The sequence below is a fragment of the Lontra canadensis genome, unplaced genomic scaffold (assembly GCF_010015895.1).
Source record: "Lontra canadensis isolate GAN:19392208 unplaced genomic scaffold, GSC_riverotter_1.0 scaffold26, whole genome shotgun sequence".
In the NCBI taxonomy this organism is placed as follows: Eukaryota; Metazoa; Chordata; class Mammalia; order Carnivora; family Mustelidae; genus Lontra; species Lontra canadensis.
This window is the reverse complement of record NW_022631020.1, coordinates 20312827-20330040: the sequence shown is the minus strand read 5'-3', so window position 1 is coordinate 20330040 and position 17214 is coordinate 20312827. Positions and strand designations below refer to the sequence as shown.

Genomic DNA, 17214 nt, shown 5'->3' with positions numbered 1-17214 from the left:
GTTGTTAATCTTGTTTTGTGCTCCTGACACTTCAGTACGTGTGATCAACTGTTTACTTTTAAGACCTCCATCTTATTCAAGATCAGAACTTATGCAAGTTTCAGACTTGGAAAACACAGATTTTATGAATAGAGTCAAAAATGCTAAAATTCAAGATGTATAGCCATAACTTCTGTTTTATTTATATTTATTTTTTGTGATTACGTGTTAAGTAGAACCTATAAGTAAGAAAACATGTTTTGGAGCTCCTAGCCAAACAAACAAAACCAGCACTGACAGATGTGTAGGAGGATGTCCCCAGAACTATGGTATGAACTCTGACCTCTGTATGTGTAATGGAGAAAAGAAAACTGATACACATGAAGCAAGCAGTACTTCAATCGAAGCTTTTATTTTAGGGCTTTTCCATGCCAAAAGACATTAACCCAGCTCAAACTAGCCTGAGCAAAATAGCAAAATCATCCTGTCACAGGGTGACCTCTGAAATGCAGGGGTGGAGCCAAGTGCAGGGATCTCACAGAATTCTGAGATTTTAATAGCAAAAGGGCCCAATCTCTGTTTCTCAGCTGTGTTCTGACTCAGTTTGTCTGTCTGTTGGCTTATTCTCTTGGGTTTCTCCCTATGTTGTAGAAGAGAGTATCTGCCCATAGATATATGACTGCTAGCACTGCTGAGGTCATAGCCTGTGGCTCATGATCCAAAGGGAAAGAGGAAGCTGCTCTTCTGTCTCAATTTTTTTAAAAAGATTTTATTTTATTTTAGAGTGAGAGCACACATGCACACATGTGCAAGGGAGGGGGTGCAAGTCACACCAAGGAGGAGGGAAAAGCAGTGGGGAAAGAATCTGCAGCACACAGACTCCCACACTGGGCTCAATCTCACAACCCTGGATCATGACCCAAGCCAAAACCAAGAGTCAGAAACTTAACTGACAGAGCCACCCGGGCACCCCTTTCATCTCAATTCTTTTTTTCTTTCCTAAATATAATGTATTATTTGCCCCAGGAATACAGGTCTGTGACTCATCAGGCTTACACATTTCACATCACTCACCATAGCACATGACCTCCCCAATGTCCATAACCCAGCCACCCTAACCCTACCTCCCCACGCCCCAGCAACCCTCAGTTTGTTTCATGAGATTAAGAGTCTCTTATGGTTTGTCTCCCTCCCAATCCCATCTTGTTTCATTTTTTTCCCTCCCTAACCCCCATGACCTTCCACCCTGCTTCTCAAGTTCCTCATATCAGAGAGTCCATCTCAATCCTTTTTTTTTTTTAAGATTTTATTTATTTGACAGACAGAGATCACAAGTAGGCAGAGAGACAGGCAGAGAGAGAGACAGGAGGAAGCAGGCTCCCTGCTGAGCAGAGAGCCCGATGTGGGGCTCAATCCCAGGACCCTAGGATCATGTCCTGAGCCAAAGACAGAAGCTTTAACCCACTGAGCCACCCAGGTGCCCCAGTCCATCTCAATTCTTAAAGGGAGACTTTGATTTGCCTATTTGGGTCATATGCCCACCCCTTGGACCAATCCTGTGTCTAGGGTGATGCATTACTATTTTTTCCCTCTGCCCCCTATTGTGGCCACGAGAGGTAGAACTGTGTAACTGGCAGTAAGTAGCAACAAAAGGGATAAGAACACATACCCTTCAGGAGACAGAGGTGAGGATGATGCAACAAAACTTAGATGCAAAGGACTGAAGGAACAAAAACAATAGATGTCCACTATTAATTACATTTATACTAGTACTAGTAAATACATTTACTAATGCTATACTATACAATCGGTAGAGATAATACGCAAAATAATGGCCTCCCAAAGATGTGTTAAAAGATAAACTAAGGCCTGTTAAGTTGGAGTTTATTTGAACAAAGAAATCGATTCCTATCAGGCAGTGCCAAGCCAGAAATGGTTAGGAACGTTCCACTCACAGGAACTCAAGAAGAAATTTCTTAGAGAAATGGGGGAAGCAAAGTAAGGAAGATATTGATTGGCAATGGCTTAAAGCCTAGTTGGCTGTGCATGATTTGATTACCCTTAGCGTTTTGACCTTGTAAACTTGAGGCATTTAGAGGTGTGGATTTTGGTTTGCTTCACAGAGGCCACCACAACATTAGAGCCATCCCAGGCAAATGGGTTAATTTGTTTAATTAACAAATAGTCACTTCCCAAACCCCGGAATTTATGAATATAGTATGTTACATAGCAAGGAAGGATTAAATTTACAGTTGGAATTAAGTTTGCTAATCCCCGAATCTTAAAATCAGAAGGTGTTCCTGGATTGCTGAGATGGGCCCCATGTCATCACAAGGGTCCTAATATGTGGAAGATGGTGACAAAGGAGTTAGAGTCACAGAGAAAGAGTCAGTGGTGGAGGACAAGAGCTAAAGAAAGCAGGCAGCTTCTAGAAGCTGGAAAAGGAACAGACATGGATTCTCTTATACAAGAGCACAACCCAGCTGCCACCTTGATTTTAGCCCAGTACAACTCATTTCGGATTTCTGACCTTCAGACTGTAAGATAACAAGTTTACATTGTTTTAAGCCACAAAGTTTGTGGTTGTTTGTTCCAGCAGCAGTGGAAAACTAGGACAGCACCGGAGGCTTTAGAGTTACATAGGCCTGAATCTAAATCTGTCTTCCACCACTCAGCTGTGTGACTTCAGTAAAGGTGGCCTTCCTGAACAACAGCTTTCTAATCCGTAAAAATGAGGCTATTCATATTTGACTTAGACGGTTTTTACTAACTGTTAAATGAGATCACAACATAGTGAAGTCCCTGAATCATGGTTAAGTACTTAATAAATACTGGTTCCTATTATAACCATCATGATATTCAATTCTCAGAAAAAGACTGTAAGTGATCTTCAGCATACATTGTTTCCATTCTAAAGAGGAGAAAACTAAAGTTCACAGGGCGCCTAAGTGGTTCAGTGCGTTGACCATCTGACTCCTGATTTCCGCTCGGATCAAGACCTCAGGGTCATGAGACAGAGCCTCACGTTGGGCTCTGCATTCGGTGGGGAGCCTGCTAGGGATTCTCTCTCTTCCTCTCTTCCTGCTCCTTTCCCCCAGCCTCCCACTCTCTCTCCCTCTCTCTCCCGCTCAAATGAACAAATAAAACTTAAAAAGAAGAAAACGAAAGCTTTAGAATGTTCAGCAACATCACCTAGCTATGAGGGAAAACTTCAAACTCTGGTATTCATTTACAGTCTGCAGTCTAATCTCAGAGAACTCCAGAGGGATTCTGACCACCCAGAGTACGTCCTGAAGTCCTTCTCAGCTGTCTTGTGCTGACGGAATGTTCGACTTGTACTCCAGGCTATTCAAGAATATGAGTGCTTGTGTGTGTGTGTCTGTGTGTTTTGGTGCAGGGGTGGGGGCCGTGGGAGATAGCAGTAGTACTGGATGGGCAACATAAGCAAAGAGGCAGGAAGGGGAATAAGCCATGATCACTGATCCTAGACTCATAGTAGGTTTTAGAGCTTATAGCGGATTGTACGAATTCTTAGCCTTTGGGCCAAACCTGGCCTACCCACATATTTAAAACCAAACAAAGAAAATAAGATGAGCTACCTCAAAAACTGAGTCAGAATGCATTTAGACAGGTTTTACGTTTTCCAGGTTGTCGCTATCCCCGTATTCTACTTTTCAATTCACCTGGCCAATTTGCATGTTTATCTGAAACCTGCAGGATCCAGGTTTCAACTTTGGCTTAAAGGGACCTTGTAGAGTCTCTTATTTAAAAGGAGACCTAAGTCGGTTAAGTGCCTGGCTTATAGAAACATGGCTGGATTACAGTAGTTATGACTTCTGATCAAGTGGGGAGACGTATTAAGCCATCACACAGGCAGATGAGGTCAAATTATGTAAGCTTTGGATATGTTCTTTTCATTAAAAAAAATATTTATTTATTTGAGAGAGAGAGACAGAGACAGAGAGAGAGAGTGTGTGCACATAGGGAGGGGAGCAACAGGAGAGGGAGAAGGAGACTCCCCACTGAGCAGGGAGCCGATGATACAGTGCTTCATCCCAAGACCCTGGGATCATGATCTGAGTTGAAGGCAGCTGCCCAAGGGACTGAGCCACCCAGGCACCCTGGATATGTTCTTAAGCATTGCAAAGAGACTGTGTTTTAGGATGATGGTTTGGCAATGCAATGCAGGCTCAACAGAATACAGACACATACAGTAGGAAGACAGCTAGACATATTTCTATAAAGATAAATGGTATAAGACAGTGAGTAGTCATGGTGGTGCACCACGAATGAGTTACAGGTATATAGAAAAATTGATCCCCATAGCTCCAGGGAAAACTGGGTGGGCCTATGCCTGGAAGATTCCCTGAGCTGGTTGACACTGTGAGGACAACCTTACTGGGTTGTCAGGTGTTATACAAACACTGCATAACAATAACAACCATTGTTAGATTCTTATTTCTTTTCATATTTAACATCTCAGCAATTGCCCTGCTTCTTACAGTGACAGGTAGCCAGACAGTAGTTGTGACTCAGTTGTTTTTTCAAGTGCATGCATGAACTTGGTCATAGCCGATCAACACTTCTATTGAGTTATGGGTATTGTTGACTGTATACTTACTATGTTTAACTGCCACTTCAGATGTCTTTAAAGAGACATTTATTTATTTATTTAGCATAAAGTTACTAGGTATGGAAATAGAACAACTACTTGGCAAAAAGTTACTAGCTATGGAACTAGAACAATGGGTGTAAACTTGTATCAGTGGGGCAAAAGCTTATTAATGACCAAAAATCCATGTTTTCTCACAAAACAGCCAAATAATTTATTGCTCCTTTAAAAAGTAGATAGTCTTGAGTAGATAAAACAAAAAGGTAGCTTATTCCAGTTCAAAGATGGATAAATTACCAAATCCCTCAGAGTATGAGAAAGAAATTTATGAGGATGAGAGAGCACAGTTTTGAGAAGAAACTACTTTTGTTAAGACATCAAACACCACTTTGTTAGAAACATACCGCTGTTTTTGAATAAAAGCTGTTGAATTTTCATTAGTGGGTGAGAAAATGATACCATGAGTTTAGTCAAGTAGGAAATGGTGACAAACCTTGATATTCTTTGACAACCCCCCAAATCAATCTGCTGGTGTTAAAGTCAATAAAAGAACATGAAATATATTGTTTATCTGTGTGTATCACGTGGGAGAAAGGTTGAGAAGCACTGGAATAGATAATAAATGCTACAGGAGCTTTAAGAAAGAACTTTAGGATGGATCCACGATGAAAAGATGTGAAGTTATAACCCATAACAACTGGAAAAATATCCAAACTCATTCATCAGCAGTGAAAATAAAATCAAATACCCTGACATCCACTAAGCTGTAGGATTTTTCTCCCTTATAAGGCTCTTCAAGCTCCTCACTTACCTCCTTTCTTTAATTTCCTCCTTTTCATCCTCTCCCTCTCTCTCCTTCTTCTTTCCCCACCTTTTCTAACCTCCTCAGACTCTCCTCTCACAAAGAGAGGTGTCATAATGACTTTCTGTTGCTGAATTGGATGTCCTTGGGGCTCAGTCTCCAAACCAAGTGGTTCGTCAATGGTGTGAAATTTTTCTGAAGAGACAGTGCAGAGAATTCTGGCACCTGCTGTTGCAACAATACTTTTTATCTTCCTCCAATCCCCAGCTTATCTTCTGAGTACCTTTCCCTGGCTTGTCAACGTCTTCACTGCTCCTGCCTCCTTCCTGTTTTGAAAAGAATTCTAGATCTGCTGCAGAAAATCTAGGTTGAAGTCTCATTCTGCCACTTGTGCAACCATGGGAAACAACTTACACTCTCCAAGCCATAGCTACCGTGTTTGTAATATGGTGACAACCTTATCTCACCTGCCTACTTGACAGATTGTGGTGAGGACTCAACGGACTTAGGAGAAATGTCGAAATTTCTATTAAGAGTAAAGGCTGGATGGCTCAGTTCTTGGTTGTCTGCCTTTGGCTCGGGTCATGATCCTGGGGTCCTGGGATCGAGCCCCGCATGGGGTTCCCTGCTTGGCAAGGATCCTGCTTCTCTCTCTCCCACTCCCCCTGCTTGTGCTCCCTTTCTCGCTGTGTCTCTCTCTGAAAAATAAATAAATAAAATCTTAAAAAAAAAAAAAGTAAAGCCTGAATCAAGTCTGAATACATATTACTGCTTCATTGCTAACATAACATCTCACTTAGTTAACATAGTTCAATAGTTCATTAATAAATTAAAGTTGCATTAGCATATACATTTTTTTTTTTTTTAATTTCTGGAGGTAGAACTTCACAATTTTACTTGGCTCTTAGAATTTGGGGCAAGTGTATCAATTACCTGGCCATTCCTTTTAACTTGATTATTTGAAGTTTTGGCAGGCATAGCAATTAGCTGATGCTATGTAAAAACAAACTAATGCCCCCTCCCCAACACACACAAATTCCCAATGTCCTGCTATAAGCAAACATTAATCAAGCTTACAATTCTCAAGGGTTAGCAATGTGTTGGCTAGTCTAGCCTGAGCCTAGGTGAGGTGGTTCTGCTGTTCTCTTGGTATCTTTTACTGTGTTTCTGGGACCAGTAGGCTAGCCCAAGCACATTCCTCTCAAGGCAACAGTAGAAGTGCAAGACAGCAAGCAGAAACACAAGCTTGTTAAGGCCTAGACTTGGAACAGGCACACCATTATTTCTGCTCTCCTTTATTGACCAGAACAAGTTACATGGCTGAACTCAGTGTCAAGGAGTGGGGAAATACACAGTTGATTCTCATTATTTGTGATAGTTATGCTCTATAAAGTCACCATGAATACTGCATTACTAAATACAGAACCACTGCTCCCAGGAGAAATAGAGGTTTGGTTCCTGTGAGCCTCTGATCACATTTTCAACAGATCAATACATAACCTTGTTTAATGTGTTTCTGTTTAGAGACACCTCACTTAATATATATTGTTGACTCATTAACATTAAACTTCTGACCAACAATACCATAACTCATGCTTGAAGGAACTTACCTAACACATGCATTTTCTGTGTAAGGCACATCACAGTCTTCTTCTGTTTGGAACACTGGACAGAACATTTGCACAATGCTTGGGGCCATATGTACTCTGAAATCATCAACAAGCAAAAATGCAAAAACAAAATGTGGCATTAAAAAATTGCAAAAAGGACATTTGTTTCTAGGATGAGACCTGAAACAAGAAGGAAGAATATTGCGTGCTCGACCTCAGCTGGGAACTCAAGTTTTTTTTGCCACTGCGCATGTCTGCAAATGACGATGGAAGCGACATGAGTATGAATTTGGGGGTTACAAATAATGTTAGCAAGTAGGCAAATTCAAAATGCAGAATCCATGAAAAACAAGGATCAACACTGCTTTGCCCCTTACTGGGGAAAAAGTTCAAAGTTCTATGGCAAAAGAGAAAGAGGTAGGTGAAAGGAGGGTTAAAAAAGCTGGGGCCAATAATGCAGAATCCGGAGTTCTACCTCAGACTTACTGAATCAAAATCTGCATTTCAGATTCCCCAGATGTTTGTATACACATTCAAGTTTGAAAAGTGCTGCCTTCAATAGGATGATGGGTATATTCATGCCAGAGTGTGGAAGTTAAACCTTACAGAGATTAGGGGCCTACTACATAATATTTGTATGAGTATTTATGAGTCTGGGGGCATACTGGGACAGCCTCTCTAAGGTGAGGATTAATTTGCTTCATCTTGCAATTCTTATTAATAGAGAAGAGGCAGAGGACTTGAGCCTCTCTGGCTTTCTGAGAGCAGCATATGCCACACTTGAAAATATAGCTGCAACACATTTATTGGGCAACATGGATGGCTGCCAGTTTGAGTGGGTCCCTGAGCAAGATAGTGCTCTGTAGCAAGTCTATGCTGAAATGCAAGCTGCTTGCTGTTTGGCCCTATGTCTCAGCAGATCCTATGGTACAAGAGAGGTCCATGGTCAGTAAGGATGCTATGTGGATTCTTAGGTAATCCTAACAAGAGAATCACAGTGCAGAACCTCAAGGTTCTGGAGCAAGGCCATTCTCTGACAGTCTGTCATTTGAAAAGCAGCCCCAGGCACACTGCTGAAAGCCTTGCCATACAACTCAGTATTATGCAACAATGACCGCTTATCATTAGCTGGACATTTCAGATTTACCAAGTGACTTATGGGTAGGTATAACAGTAATCTATCAGATAGATAAGGAGAGAAAGGAGTCAAAAGATTGAAAATTCCTTGGAGGTCAAAAAACAGTGGCCAGAAGAACATGAATGGGAGAGTTGGAAGTTCCTCAAGAAAGACAAACTCAGTATAATAAAATTACCTTTTTCCCGCTTTTTTTTTTTTTTTTGACATTTTATTTACTTATTTGTCAGAGAAAGAGAGAGAACCCAAGCAGGTAGGGAGAGCAAGTAGAAAAGGCAGAGGGAGAAACAGGCTCCCCACTGAGCAAGGAGCCCGACACTGGACTCAATTCCAGGACCCAGAATCATGACCTGAGCCAAAGGCAGTCACTTAACTGACTGAGCCACCCAGGGGTCCCTCTTTTTCTCACTTCTAAATTCTCCTTTCCTGGAATGCCCTCTACTGGGTGCAGAGTAGCAATATGCACTGGACCCCAGGTCAAATCTATGGAGTTACCATTGACAATTCCTGCTCATCAAAGGGATACCTCCTTAAAGCAGTTTCTCTTTAATCTGTGCCTACCTCTCCGTCTCCATGGTTATTGCCTTAATTCTCTCATCATTTCACTCTTACACATATCCTATATTATTGACAAATTATATTTCAGCATATCTGATGATTCTATTTGTTCCTCAAGTACTTATTGAGCATCTACTATGTATCAGACACATCTACTATGTATCAGACACTGGGTGAGGCTTTAGGGAAACAATGTGAAGAATTTAAAAAGACACTCCTGCAGACCTCATGGAATTTACAGATTGGTGGAGGAGAGAGATGAAAATCCTGTGTAAAATCCTTCCATGGGGGACGCCTGGGTGGCTCAGTTGGTTAAGCAGCTGCCTTTGGCTCAGGTCATGATCCCACATCAGGCTCCTTGCTTGGCGGGGAGCCTGCTTCTCCCTCTGCCTCTGCCTGCCACTCTGCCTGTGCTCGTGCTCTCTCTCTCTCTCTCTCTAACAAATAAATAAATAAAATCTTAAAAAAAAAAAAATCCTTCCATGGTTCCCTGCTGTTTTCAGAATGAAGCCCGGATGTCGGGATGGACTTGTCCCTTCTTACCTCTCCAGCATCACCTCTAACCTCAGCCCTTCAGTCTTTCTGGGTCCACAGCCACAGTGCATACTTTCCCTTCTTCAGAGCATCCTCCTCTCTGCCTGGCTAAAGTCTTAAGAGTTCACTATGTCTTTTTTTTTTTTTTTTAAGATTTTTTTTTTAATTTATTTGACAGACAGAGATCACAAGTAGGCAGAGAGAGAAGAGGAAGCAGGCTTCCCGTGGAGCAGAAAGACCGATGCGGGGCTCGATCCCAGGACCCTGGGATCATGACCTGAACGGAAGGCAGAGGCTTTAACCTACCGAGCCACCCAGGTGCCCAAGAGTTCACTCCAGGAGCTCCTGGGTGGCTCAGTAGGTTTAAACCTCTGCCTTCGGCTCAGGTCATGATCTCAGGGTCCTGGGATTTCCCCCTCCCCCCACTGGACTCTCTGCTGGGTGGGGAGCCTGCTTCCCCCTTCCCCCCCCCCTGCCTGCCTCGCTGCCTACTTGTGATCTCTGTCTGTCAAATAAATAAATAAAATATTTTTTAAAAAGTTCACTCCATATGTTTACCTTCTGCTGGAAGCCTCTGGACACACCCTCTCCCATTTAGCTGCACATCTCTGCAGTTCTACGCCTCACGCTACCACTATCACATATATATCATACTTCCCTGTGATTTTTCATTCTTCTGTCCACCTCTTCTACCCTATGGTGAATGCGGAGTCTGATTTTTAATTGATGCTTGGCATTTTTTTTTTCAGACGTAACTGAATAGGTATACAGAGGGCACAGTCCCTCCCCCCCGCTCCGTCCCTTACCCCTGCCCCATTCTACAACATTAGAAAAGGCCAATATTTCAATTGCACCGTGACAAAAGAGCTTTTGGGGCACGACTCCTGGGCATCCTGGCCTTCAGTAGTCTTGATGTGTGGGTGGCAGTCCCGTCTCGCCTCTCGGGCGCCCCCTAGCGCCTCCAGATGAAGCTGCAGGAATGGGAGAGCGCGGGCGAACATGCGGTCCCCGGCCCTTGCATGGCGCATGCGTAGCGCGCGAGCGCCTGCCTTGGATAGGAACAGTCCAAGTGAGAGGGGAGCTGGCTGTGGATTCAGGTTCTTTTTCCTTGTGCAGTAGGGAGGTGGCTTCTCTTCTCCTCTCCGATTGTATCTTAATTTGTAAGACTTGAGTGTGGCTCTGCAGAGAGCAAGAAAGGGGCTAGATGTTGTCAAGCTCCGCTTCGTTCTTCAGCCCCCCTCCCGGGGTGGGGGCGGAGGGTTAGACGGTCCCAGGTCAAGAAGCGCGGGGGCGGAAGCGGCGGCGGCTGCGACGGCGGCTGCTGTCAGACCTGTAGAGGGGCCGGGCGGAGCGGCGATGGAGGGTCAGCGCTGGCTGCCGCTGGAGGCCAATCCCGAGGTGAGCGCGGCTCGGATCTGAGCCTGAGGCCGCGGGCAGGGGTCGAGGGAAGCGGGCTGCCGCGGCTAGTCGAGAGCAGTTTGTTTCTATAAATTGTGTTCTCTGTTTCGTTTTCAGGTCACCAACCAGGTGAGTGAGGTGTCTGTCGCTCGCGACCCCGGAGCCCTCCCTGCTCGCCTGCATCTCTGCGCTCACCAGGAATCTGGAATTAGATTCCGTGAGGGCCCCTCTTGCTCTGCTTCTGACGAGTGTGCCCCCTTTACGGCCGTGTGCCTCCCACCTGGCTCCTGGAGATGCTCCCAGCTGTCTCAGCCCCTCCTCTGGTCCCATTGCCCAGTCATCGCGTTTCCTGGGGTCTCCGGGTCTGAGGCTTGTGGCGTGTTGACCCTGTATTCCCATACCTCTTCCCTCTTCGTTCTACTAGTGCTGATTCCATAATTTCCCAACTCTTGGACCTTCTGGGTGACTAATTTGTCTACACTACCTGACTCCAAGCTTTGTAAACTCGCCCACCCAGTCCTTGTAATTTCATCCACCGCCTGCGCTATGAAATCATCTTCCAATCATCTTCTCTTGCTCCATCAAGTCCTTTCTCTTCCCCGCCACGCCCCCTTTCTCTTCCAGTCTCTTAAAACTGGAATTCAGTTTTGCTTTGATACCATAGAAAGCGCACTAATAGAAACCCACGCCATTCTTTGCCCACCTACCAACACTTTAACAGTCCTTTGGGTATGGAAGGTTCAGGTTTGGGGAGGGAAAAGGGAACATCTCCCAGCCGCTCCTTAAAAGAACAATAAGTGCTACCAGGTATAAACTTTTGATTTGCTCAGGTGTATTTTGTCTTAACCTGTTTTTCATTCTCAACAGCTCATTGACTTTTTACTGCCCTCTTACTTTATTATATGATATACCCCCCCACCATGATCTTCCTTTTCATCACCAAAGAATAATGATTCATCATGTACTTAATTGATTTTTGGTTTTCAAACCTTGTAGAAACCTTTCAAAAATTTTTTATATACCAAAAGTAGATAGAAATGCTTTATCTTAATGTTGAGACCAAATCCTTCATCTTACGCAGTTTATTTTATGCTTTCAGAATGACTCCAAACTCTTGTCTCTTTAGTAACCTAGAAACATACAAAACTGAAAACCAGCATATATCTTTTATATTACTCTTTAGGTGGCATTCCCTGCCCATTATCATGTACATTTTCTTTTGTTTTCCACCTTTGAAATTTGCTGTTCATTTTTTCCCTGAAACATTTTGACCCTTTTGTAAAAAGAGAAAAAAAATTGGGGGGGGGGCAAAAAAAATCAGTATTTGCAACTTCTGATTTAGTGCCAGAGGAAGGAGGTATTTTTCTCAGACTTAATCCAAAACGATATTTACACCTTTTGTGAAAAATTAATTTACCATACATGTAGACTCTGTTCTTTTCCATTTATGTGTGTCTCTTCTTTTCTCAATACCACACTGTTTTGATTACTATAGTTTTGTAGTAAATCTTGAACTCAAATGGCGAGGATCCTCCTACTTTGTTCATTTTTGAAATTGTTTTCAGTTATTTTAGTTCCTTTGCCTTAGCATATAAATTTTAGAATCACCTTGTCAAGTTCTACAAAAAAAATGTGATTTTGATGGTGAATGTGTGTCTAAGTAGATAGATTTAATTTGGGGAAAATTAACATCCTAAAAATATTGAGTCTTGTAATCCATCATTTACTTGGTAAGACCCAAGTAAATGATGAGATATATACTATATATATAGTATATATCTATCTATATAGATAGATATATACTATATATATAGTATATATCTCATTTACTTGGGTCTTTGATTTCATTCAACAGTGTTTTATAGTTTTAGCATTTAAGTCTTGCATATATTTTATAAGATATATACTTGAATATTAATGATTTTCAGTACTGTTGTAAATGATACTGTTTTAAAATTTTAATTTCTAATTGTCCATTGTTATGTATAGAGATGCGGTTGATTTATGTACGTTGACTTATATCCTACTACCTTGCTAAATTCACTTATTCTGGTGGCTTTTTTATGAATGTTTTGGGGCATTCTATATAGACCATCATATTCTCTGTGAATAGACTTTTTTATTTCTTCTTTTTCAATCTGTGTGCTTTAATATTTCTTATTTCACTGGTTGGGACCTTCAATACAAAGTTGGCTAGAATGGAAAGAGAGGACATGCTTGTCTTGTACCAGACCTTGGGTGGAAAACATTTGATTTTTCATGATTTGGTATATTAATTGTAGGGTTTCAGTAAATACTTTTTCTCAGATAAAGAAATTTACTTTTTTTCCTACTTTGCTGATAGTTTTTACCATGAATCCGTGTTCAATTTTCTCAGATGACTTTTCCACATCCCTTGAGAAGATTATTTAAGGAAGAAATAATACCAATTCTACATAAACATAGAAGAAAGAGGGACACTTATGAATTCATTTTAATGGCCAGCATTACTGGATAAGCCATAATATGAGTAACTGCAGACCAGTATCCCTCATGGGATCTAAAAATCTCCAACAAAATGTTAGCAAAGAGAATGTAGCAATGTGTGAAAAGGTTAATATTTCAAGACTAAGCAGTTTATGCAGGTATTGCAAAGCTAGTTCATCATTCCAAAGTCAATCAGTGTAATTAACCAACCATAGAACAGACTAATGAACAAAAGTATTTTTTAGATTATAATGTTATTTGTTAATAAGATATAAATTTATTCAGCTGTGATGTGATCCAGCTGCTACTGGACTCTTTCTAGGTAATCGTAATAAACTATAAAATGTGTTCACTAAAAAACCCCCAAGACCCCCAAAATGTACTTTTTCAATTAATTAATAATGTTATTCACATAATATAAATAATAATACCTTTTATAATATTCATATAATAGAAATAATATCTTCTATAAGAGGCAGCTGGTTATTCTGGTGATTAAAATATTCATGGTTTTCTGCTTTTCATTTCATTGTGAAGATAGACAATAAACAAGTAAGCAAACAATTAGCAATTGTTTTAAGTACAATGAAAAAAATTAATAGGATACTGTTTCTCCATTAGGAGAAACATAATAGGTTGGATGGTGACAGGAGGCCATTCTGAGGTGACATAAACAGGGAAAAGATGTTACTTTAGTGTATGATTCTTTCCTATTTCTGGCTTGCTTTGGCATGGTTCAATTTGTTTTAAAGAAGTAATGTGCTTTTAGGGAAGAATGGCCAAATATCTAAGAAGTGATTAGTTCTAACCAAATTTTCGTGTTTTTTTCTTTATTGTCTATGCATTAGTGACAAAACTGAGGGTAGAAAAGGAATAGAAATTTAATAACTGACTTAGAATTTGGAGAATTAATAAATTAAACCATACATACACCCCAACAGCATCTATCCCCACACTCCCTATTTCCCTAACTTAAAGGAATCTTAGGCCTTTTACTTGTTACAGTTTGATAGTTGCATATATTATTATTGTACTCTTAGTTTGAGCAAGTACTATTTTATGTTCTAATGGTACCTAGTTTGTAGAAGAATGATCAATCCATATTTACTATATGGAGAACATTATTAAATGTCAGATACTAACTGGTAACCATGTGTCTCTGTAGATGTGGTAAGCAATGATTTTTTTCTTATTGATTAATATGCTGTTAGTCCCTTTTAAGGATATTTTGTCATGTTGCAGGTAAGACTTACCTGGAATAAAATAAATCAGTTAAGTGATAGGAAAAATTATTCTCATTTAACTCATTTCTCCTATTTCTGCATCTAGCCTTTCTTACTAATATATGTTTATTAGTAGTAATATCAAGCAAGTACTAAATAAGTAAAATTTCCATTAGAACCTAAATCATTAACAATTTAGTAATAAGGCAGAGTCTGTTGTTGCTGTAAGCAGGCTATTAAAGACTGGAGAAAGTGGCTTTAGGACAAATTTAAAAGGAAAGTGAATATTATTTTTCTATTTTCTTAAATTTGTAAAATCGGAGTTTTTGTTATTTGTCACCTAAAAGGAGGAAGAATTCCCTATAAATTAGGGGTAGAAGGTAACAGTTTTTCATGTAGAGAAATCTAACTTGTGTGCAAAAACCTGGAGAGTAGAGGTGGTTATAGAACCTTTGAGACTGTAGACTTTGTAGCTAAAGTTAGAGAACAAGATACAAAAAAAGAGACTTCAGACAGTGAAAAATGAGGCTAGAAAAGTAAATAGGGATGAGAGCATCCAGAGCTCTGCATGTGGGTTCTGGCAGTGTGTGCTTAAAAATAATGTAAATGCTGAGACTCCATGTTCTCAGCTGGTAAAAGGATTTAATAAAAGCTACCTTGCCTGTTGCAATAATGGTGAGGTACTTAAAGCCTATAGCAGGGTTTCTGATACATGATAGTTTTTAAAAATATTTAAAAATAATTTTAAATTTATTTGGTGGAAAATTTTATCATTGGACCATAGAATAAAAAAAAATAAGTGACCTAAGGATCGTGAGAGAGCATGCACGAGGAGCAGGGGGAGGGACAGAGTGAGAGAGGCAAGCAGACTCCCTGTTAGCAGGGAGCCAGACACAGGGCTCCATCCCAGGATCCTGAGATCATGACCTGAGCTGAAGTCAGACACTTAACTGACTGAGCCACTCAGGTGCCCCTAAAGTACCCCTACTCATTTTTCTTGACTGGCCAAAATTTTAATGGCACTGTGAAAGTTTAGTGAGCTTATCAGTCAGAATTTTGTTATTTTATTATCCAATGTTTAGAAAAGCCAAAAATATGGTATTCGAGTTTATAATACCATTTAGCCTGCTTGATGCAAACTGGATGCTTCCAATTGTGTAGAGATGGCTTTGCAAATGCATGTAAAGAATACTCTGTGGGTAGTCTGGAGAGATTTTTTTTGGAGTAGTTTTAAGATTGTTATTTTGAGTTTTCTCCCAGTTTTGTAAATTTAACTAAAATACATATGTGTGTCAGTTCTATAGCTTTTTGTAACTTACAAACTATATATACCTATTGTAAAAATAACACATTTTTTAAAAACTGGAAAATAAAAAAGTTCAGTTCACACCACCCAAGCTAACTGCAGTCAATATTTTAGAGAATTTCCATTCAGTCTTTCTCTATTTGCATAGGGTAATTTTAAACGCAGGTTTTGTTTTTGTTTTAATAATCAATGTAGGACAGCTTCATGATTTAAAAAAAAAAAAAAAAAGAGGTGAAAGTTAAAAGCCTTCTTCCTCACCCTTTCTCACCTTCCCAGAGGTAGTTACTATTAATAGCTGCCTTTGTTCTTTTTATTTGTATGATGACTTCCTGTGTGAATCTTACAGAAATCTGGTCAGAGGATGCAACTAATGTACTTGATAATGACTGAATTTTTTTTGTATCAATCTCATTTGATAAGTAATATGAGTAAAAAGTTTAAAAAAGTGTGATTCCAGTTAAAATTTAGCCCTTTATATGTTCATTTAGTCATTCATTCCTCAGTTTGTTACTTACCAGTCTCCCTAGAGTTGCTGCCCTGGATCTTGGTACTTTTCATACTTAACAACTTTGGCTGCCGTGGAGTCAGTTGAGAAAAAGGCTTCTACTTCACAGAAATTGGCGAGTCTTGTCCAGACTATCACTAAAATATTTAAGTCTTACTTGCTGTTTGTGGCACAGATGTGAAATTACTCTGTTATGTGTACCGTCTTGTTTTATAATTTTATGACAGCATGACTTTTTGGGGTATATAAAATTAACAATTTAAATCCTCTCATCGGGGTTCATGATACTTTTCCTTTTAGAGGTCTCAATCCTGGGCAGGTAGTATTCTCCCAACCAAGTACTAACCAGGCATGACACTGCTTAGCTTCTGAGATCAGACAAGATCGGGGTGCGTTCAGGGTGGTATGGTCGTAGACTGGCCAGGTAGTATTCTGAGTTGATTAAATGAATGCCTGGTTTTAGATTAGGCAAATATATTTTTCCTATCTATTTAACATGACACAAATAAAAATGAACATATTTTAAATACATGTCCAGAGCTTAATGGACATATATAGACATAGAGATGGCAAGATTATCTGTTAAAATAGGGATATAATCTTCAGTTCAACAAGTAAAACTTTAGTGTCTTTGGTTTAGCCAGGTACAGTGCTAGGGGATGGGATTAAAAAAATGAATAAGACATAGTTCCCTCCCTTGACTTTGTCAATTTTGATTCTTTTTGGTTTCTAGATAAAACTGAATATTGAGAAGGGCATTAACTAAGAATTTTGGAGAAAGTGGAGAATGGAGAGAAAAGTAGTTTGGAGTGAGTGGGAATCAGATGAGGAATAGGTATAATATAAAGGAGTCCATTGATTTCTGTGACCCCAGACTGTTGGAGGGCATGTGACTTGATTAACTTAATTAGGTGTTGAGCACATTCCACCAAGAGTTTTTTAATTCCATATATTTTTTATTAAATGTATCTAGGACCTTATTTTTGACCAACCGTATTATCATTAATTAGAGTTTCTTCACCAGGCAGAGAAGGAGACTGACTAGCTATTTTTTTTTTTAAGATTTTATTTATTTATTTGACAGAC

At 40.1% G+C, this 17214-nt stretch overlaps 1 protein-coding gene across 3 annotated transcripts in view; it reads left to right on the top strand.

Annotated features, from left to right (window-relative positions):
* Nucleotides 1-10320: 10320 nt before the first annotated feature.
* UCHL3 (ubiquitin C-terminal hydrolase L3) overlaps nucleotides 10321-17214 on the top strand; it is a 48582-nt gene continuing 41688 nt past the window's right edge. The window contains exons 1-2 of one of the 3 annotated variants that reach the window (XM_032864243.1): nucleotides 10321-10628; nucleotides 10746-10752. In XM_032864243.1, coding sequence (XP_032720134.1) covers nucleotides 10587-10628; nucleotides 10746-10752 — 49 coding nt within the window. In that variant the 5' untranslated portion in view covers nucleotides 10321-10586. Of the gene's footprint in view, nucleotides 10629-10745; nucleotides 10758-17214 lie in introns of all 3 variants that reach the window. The other 2 variants (XM_032864242.1, XM_032864244.1) reach the window with 2 other exon arrangements.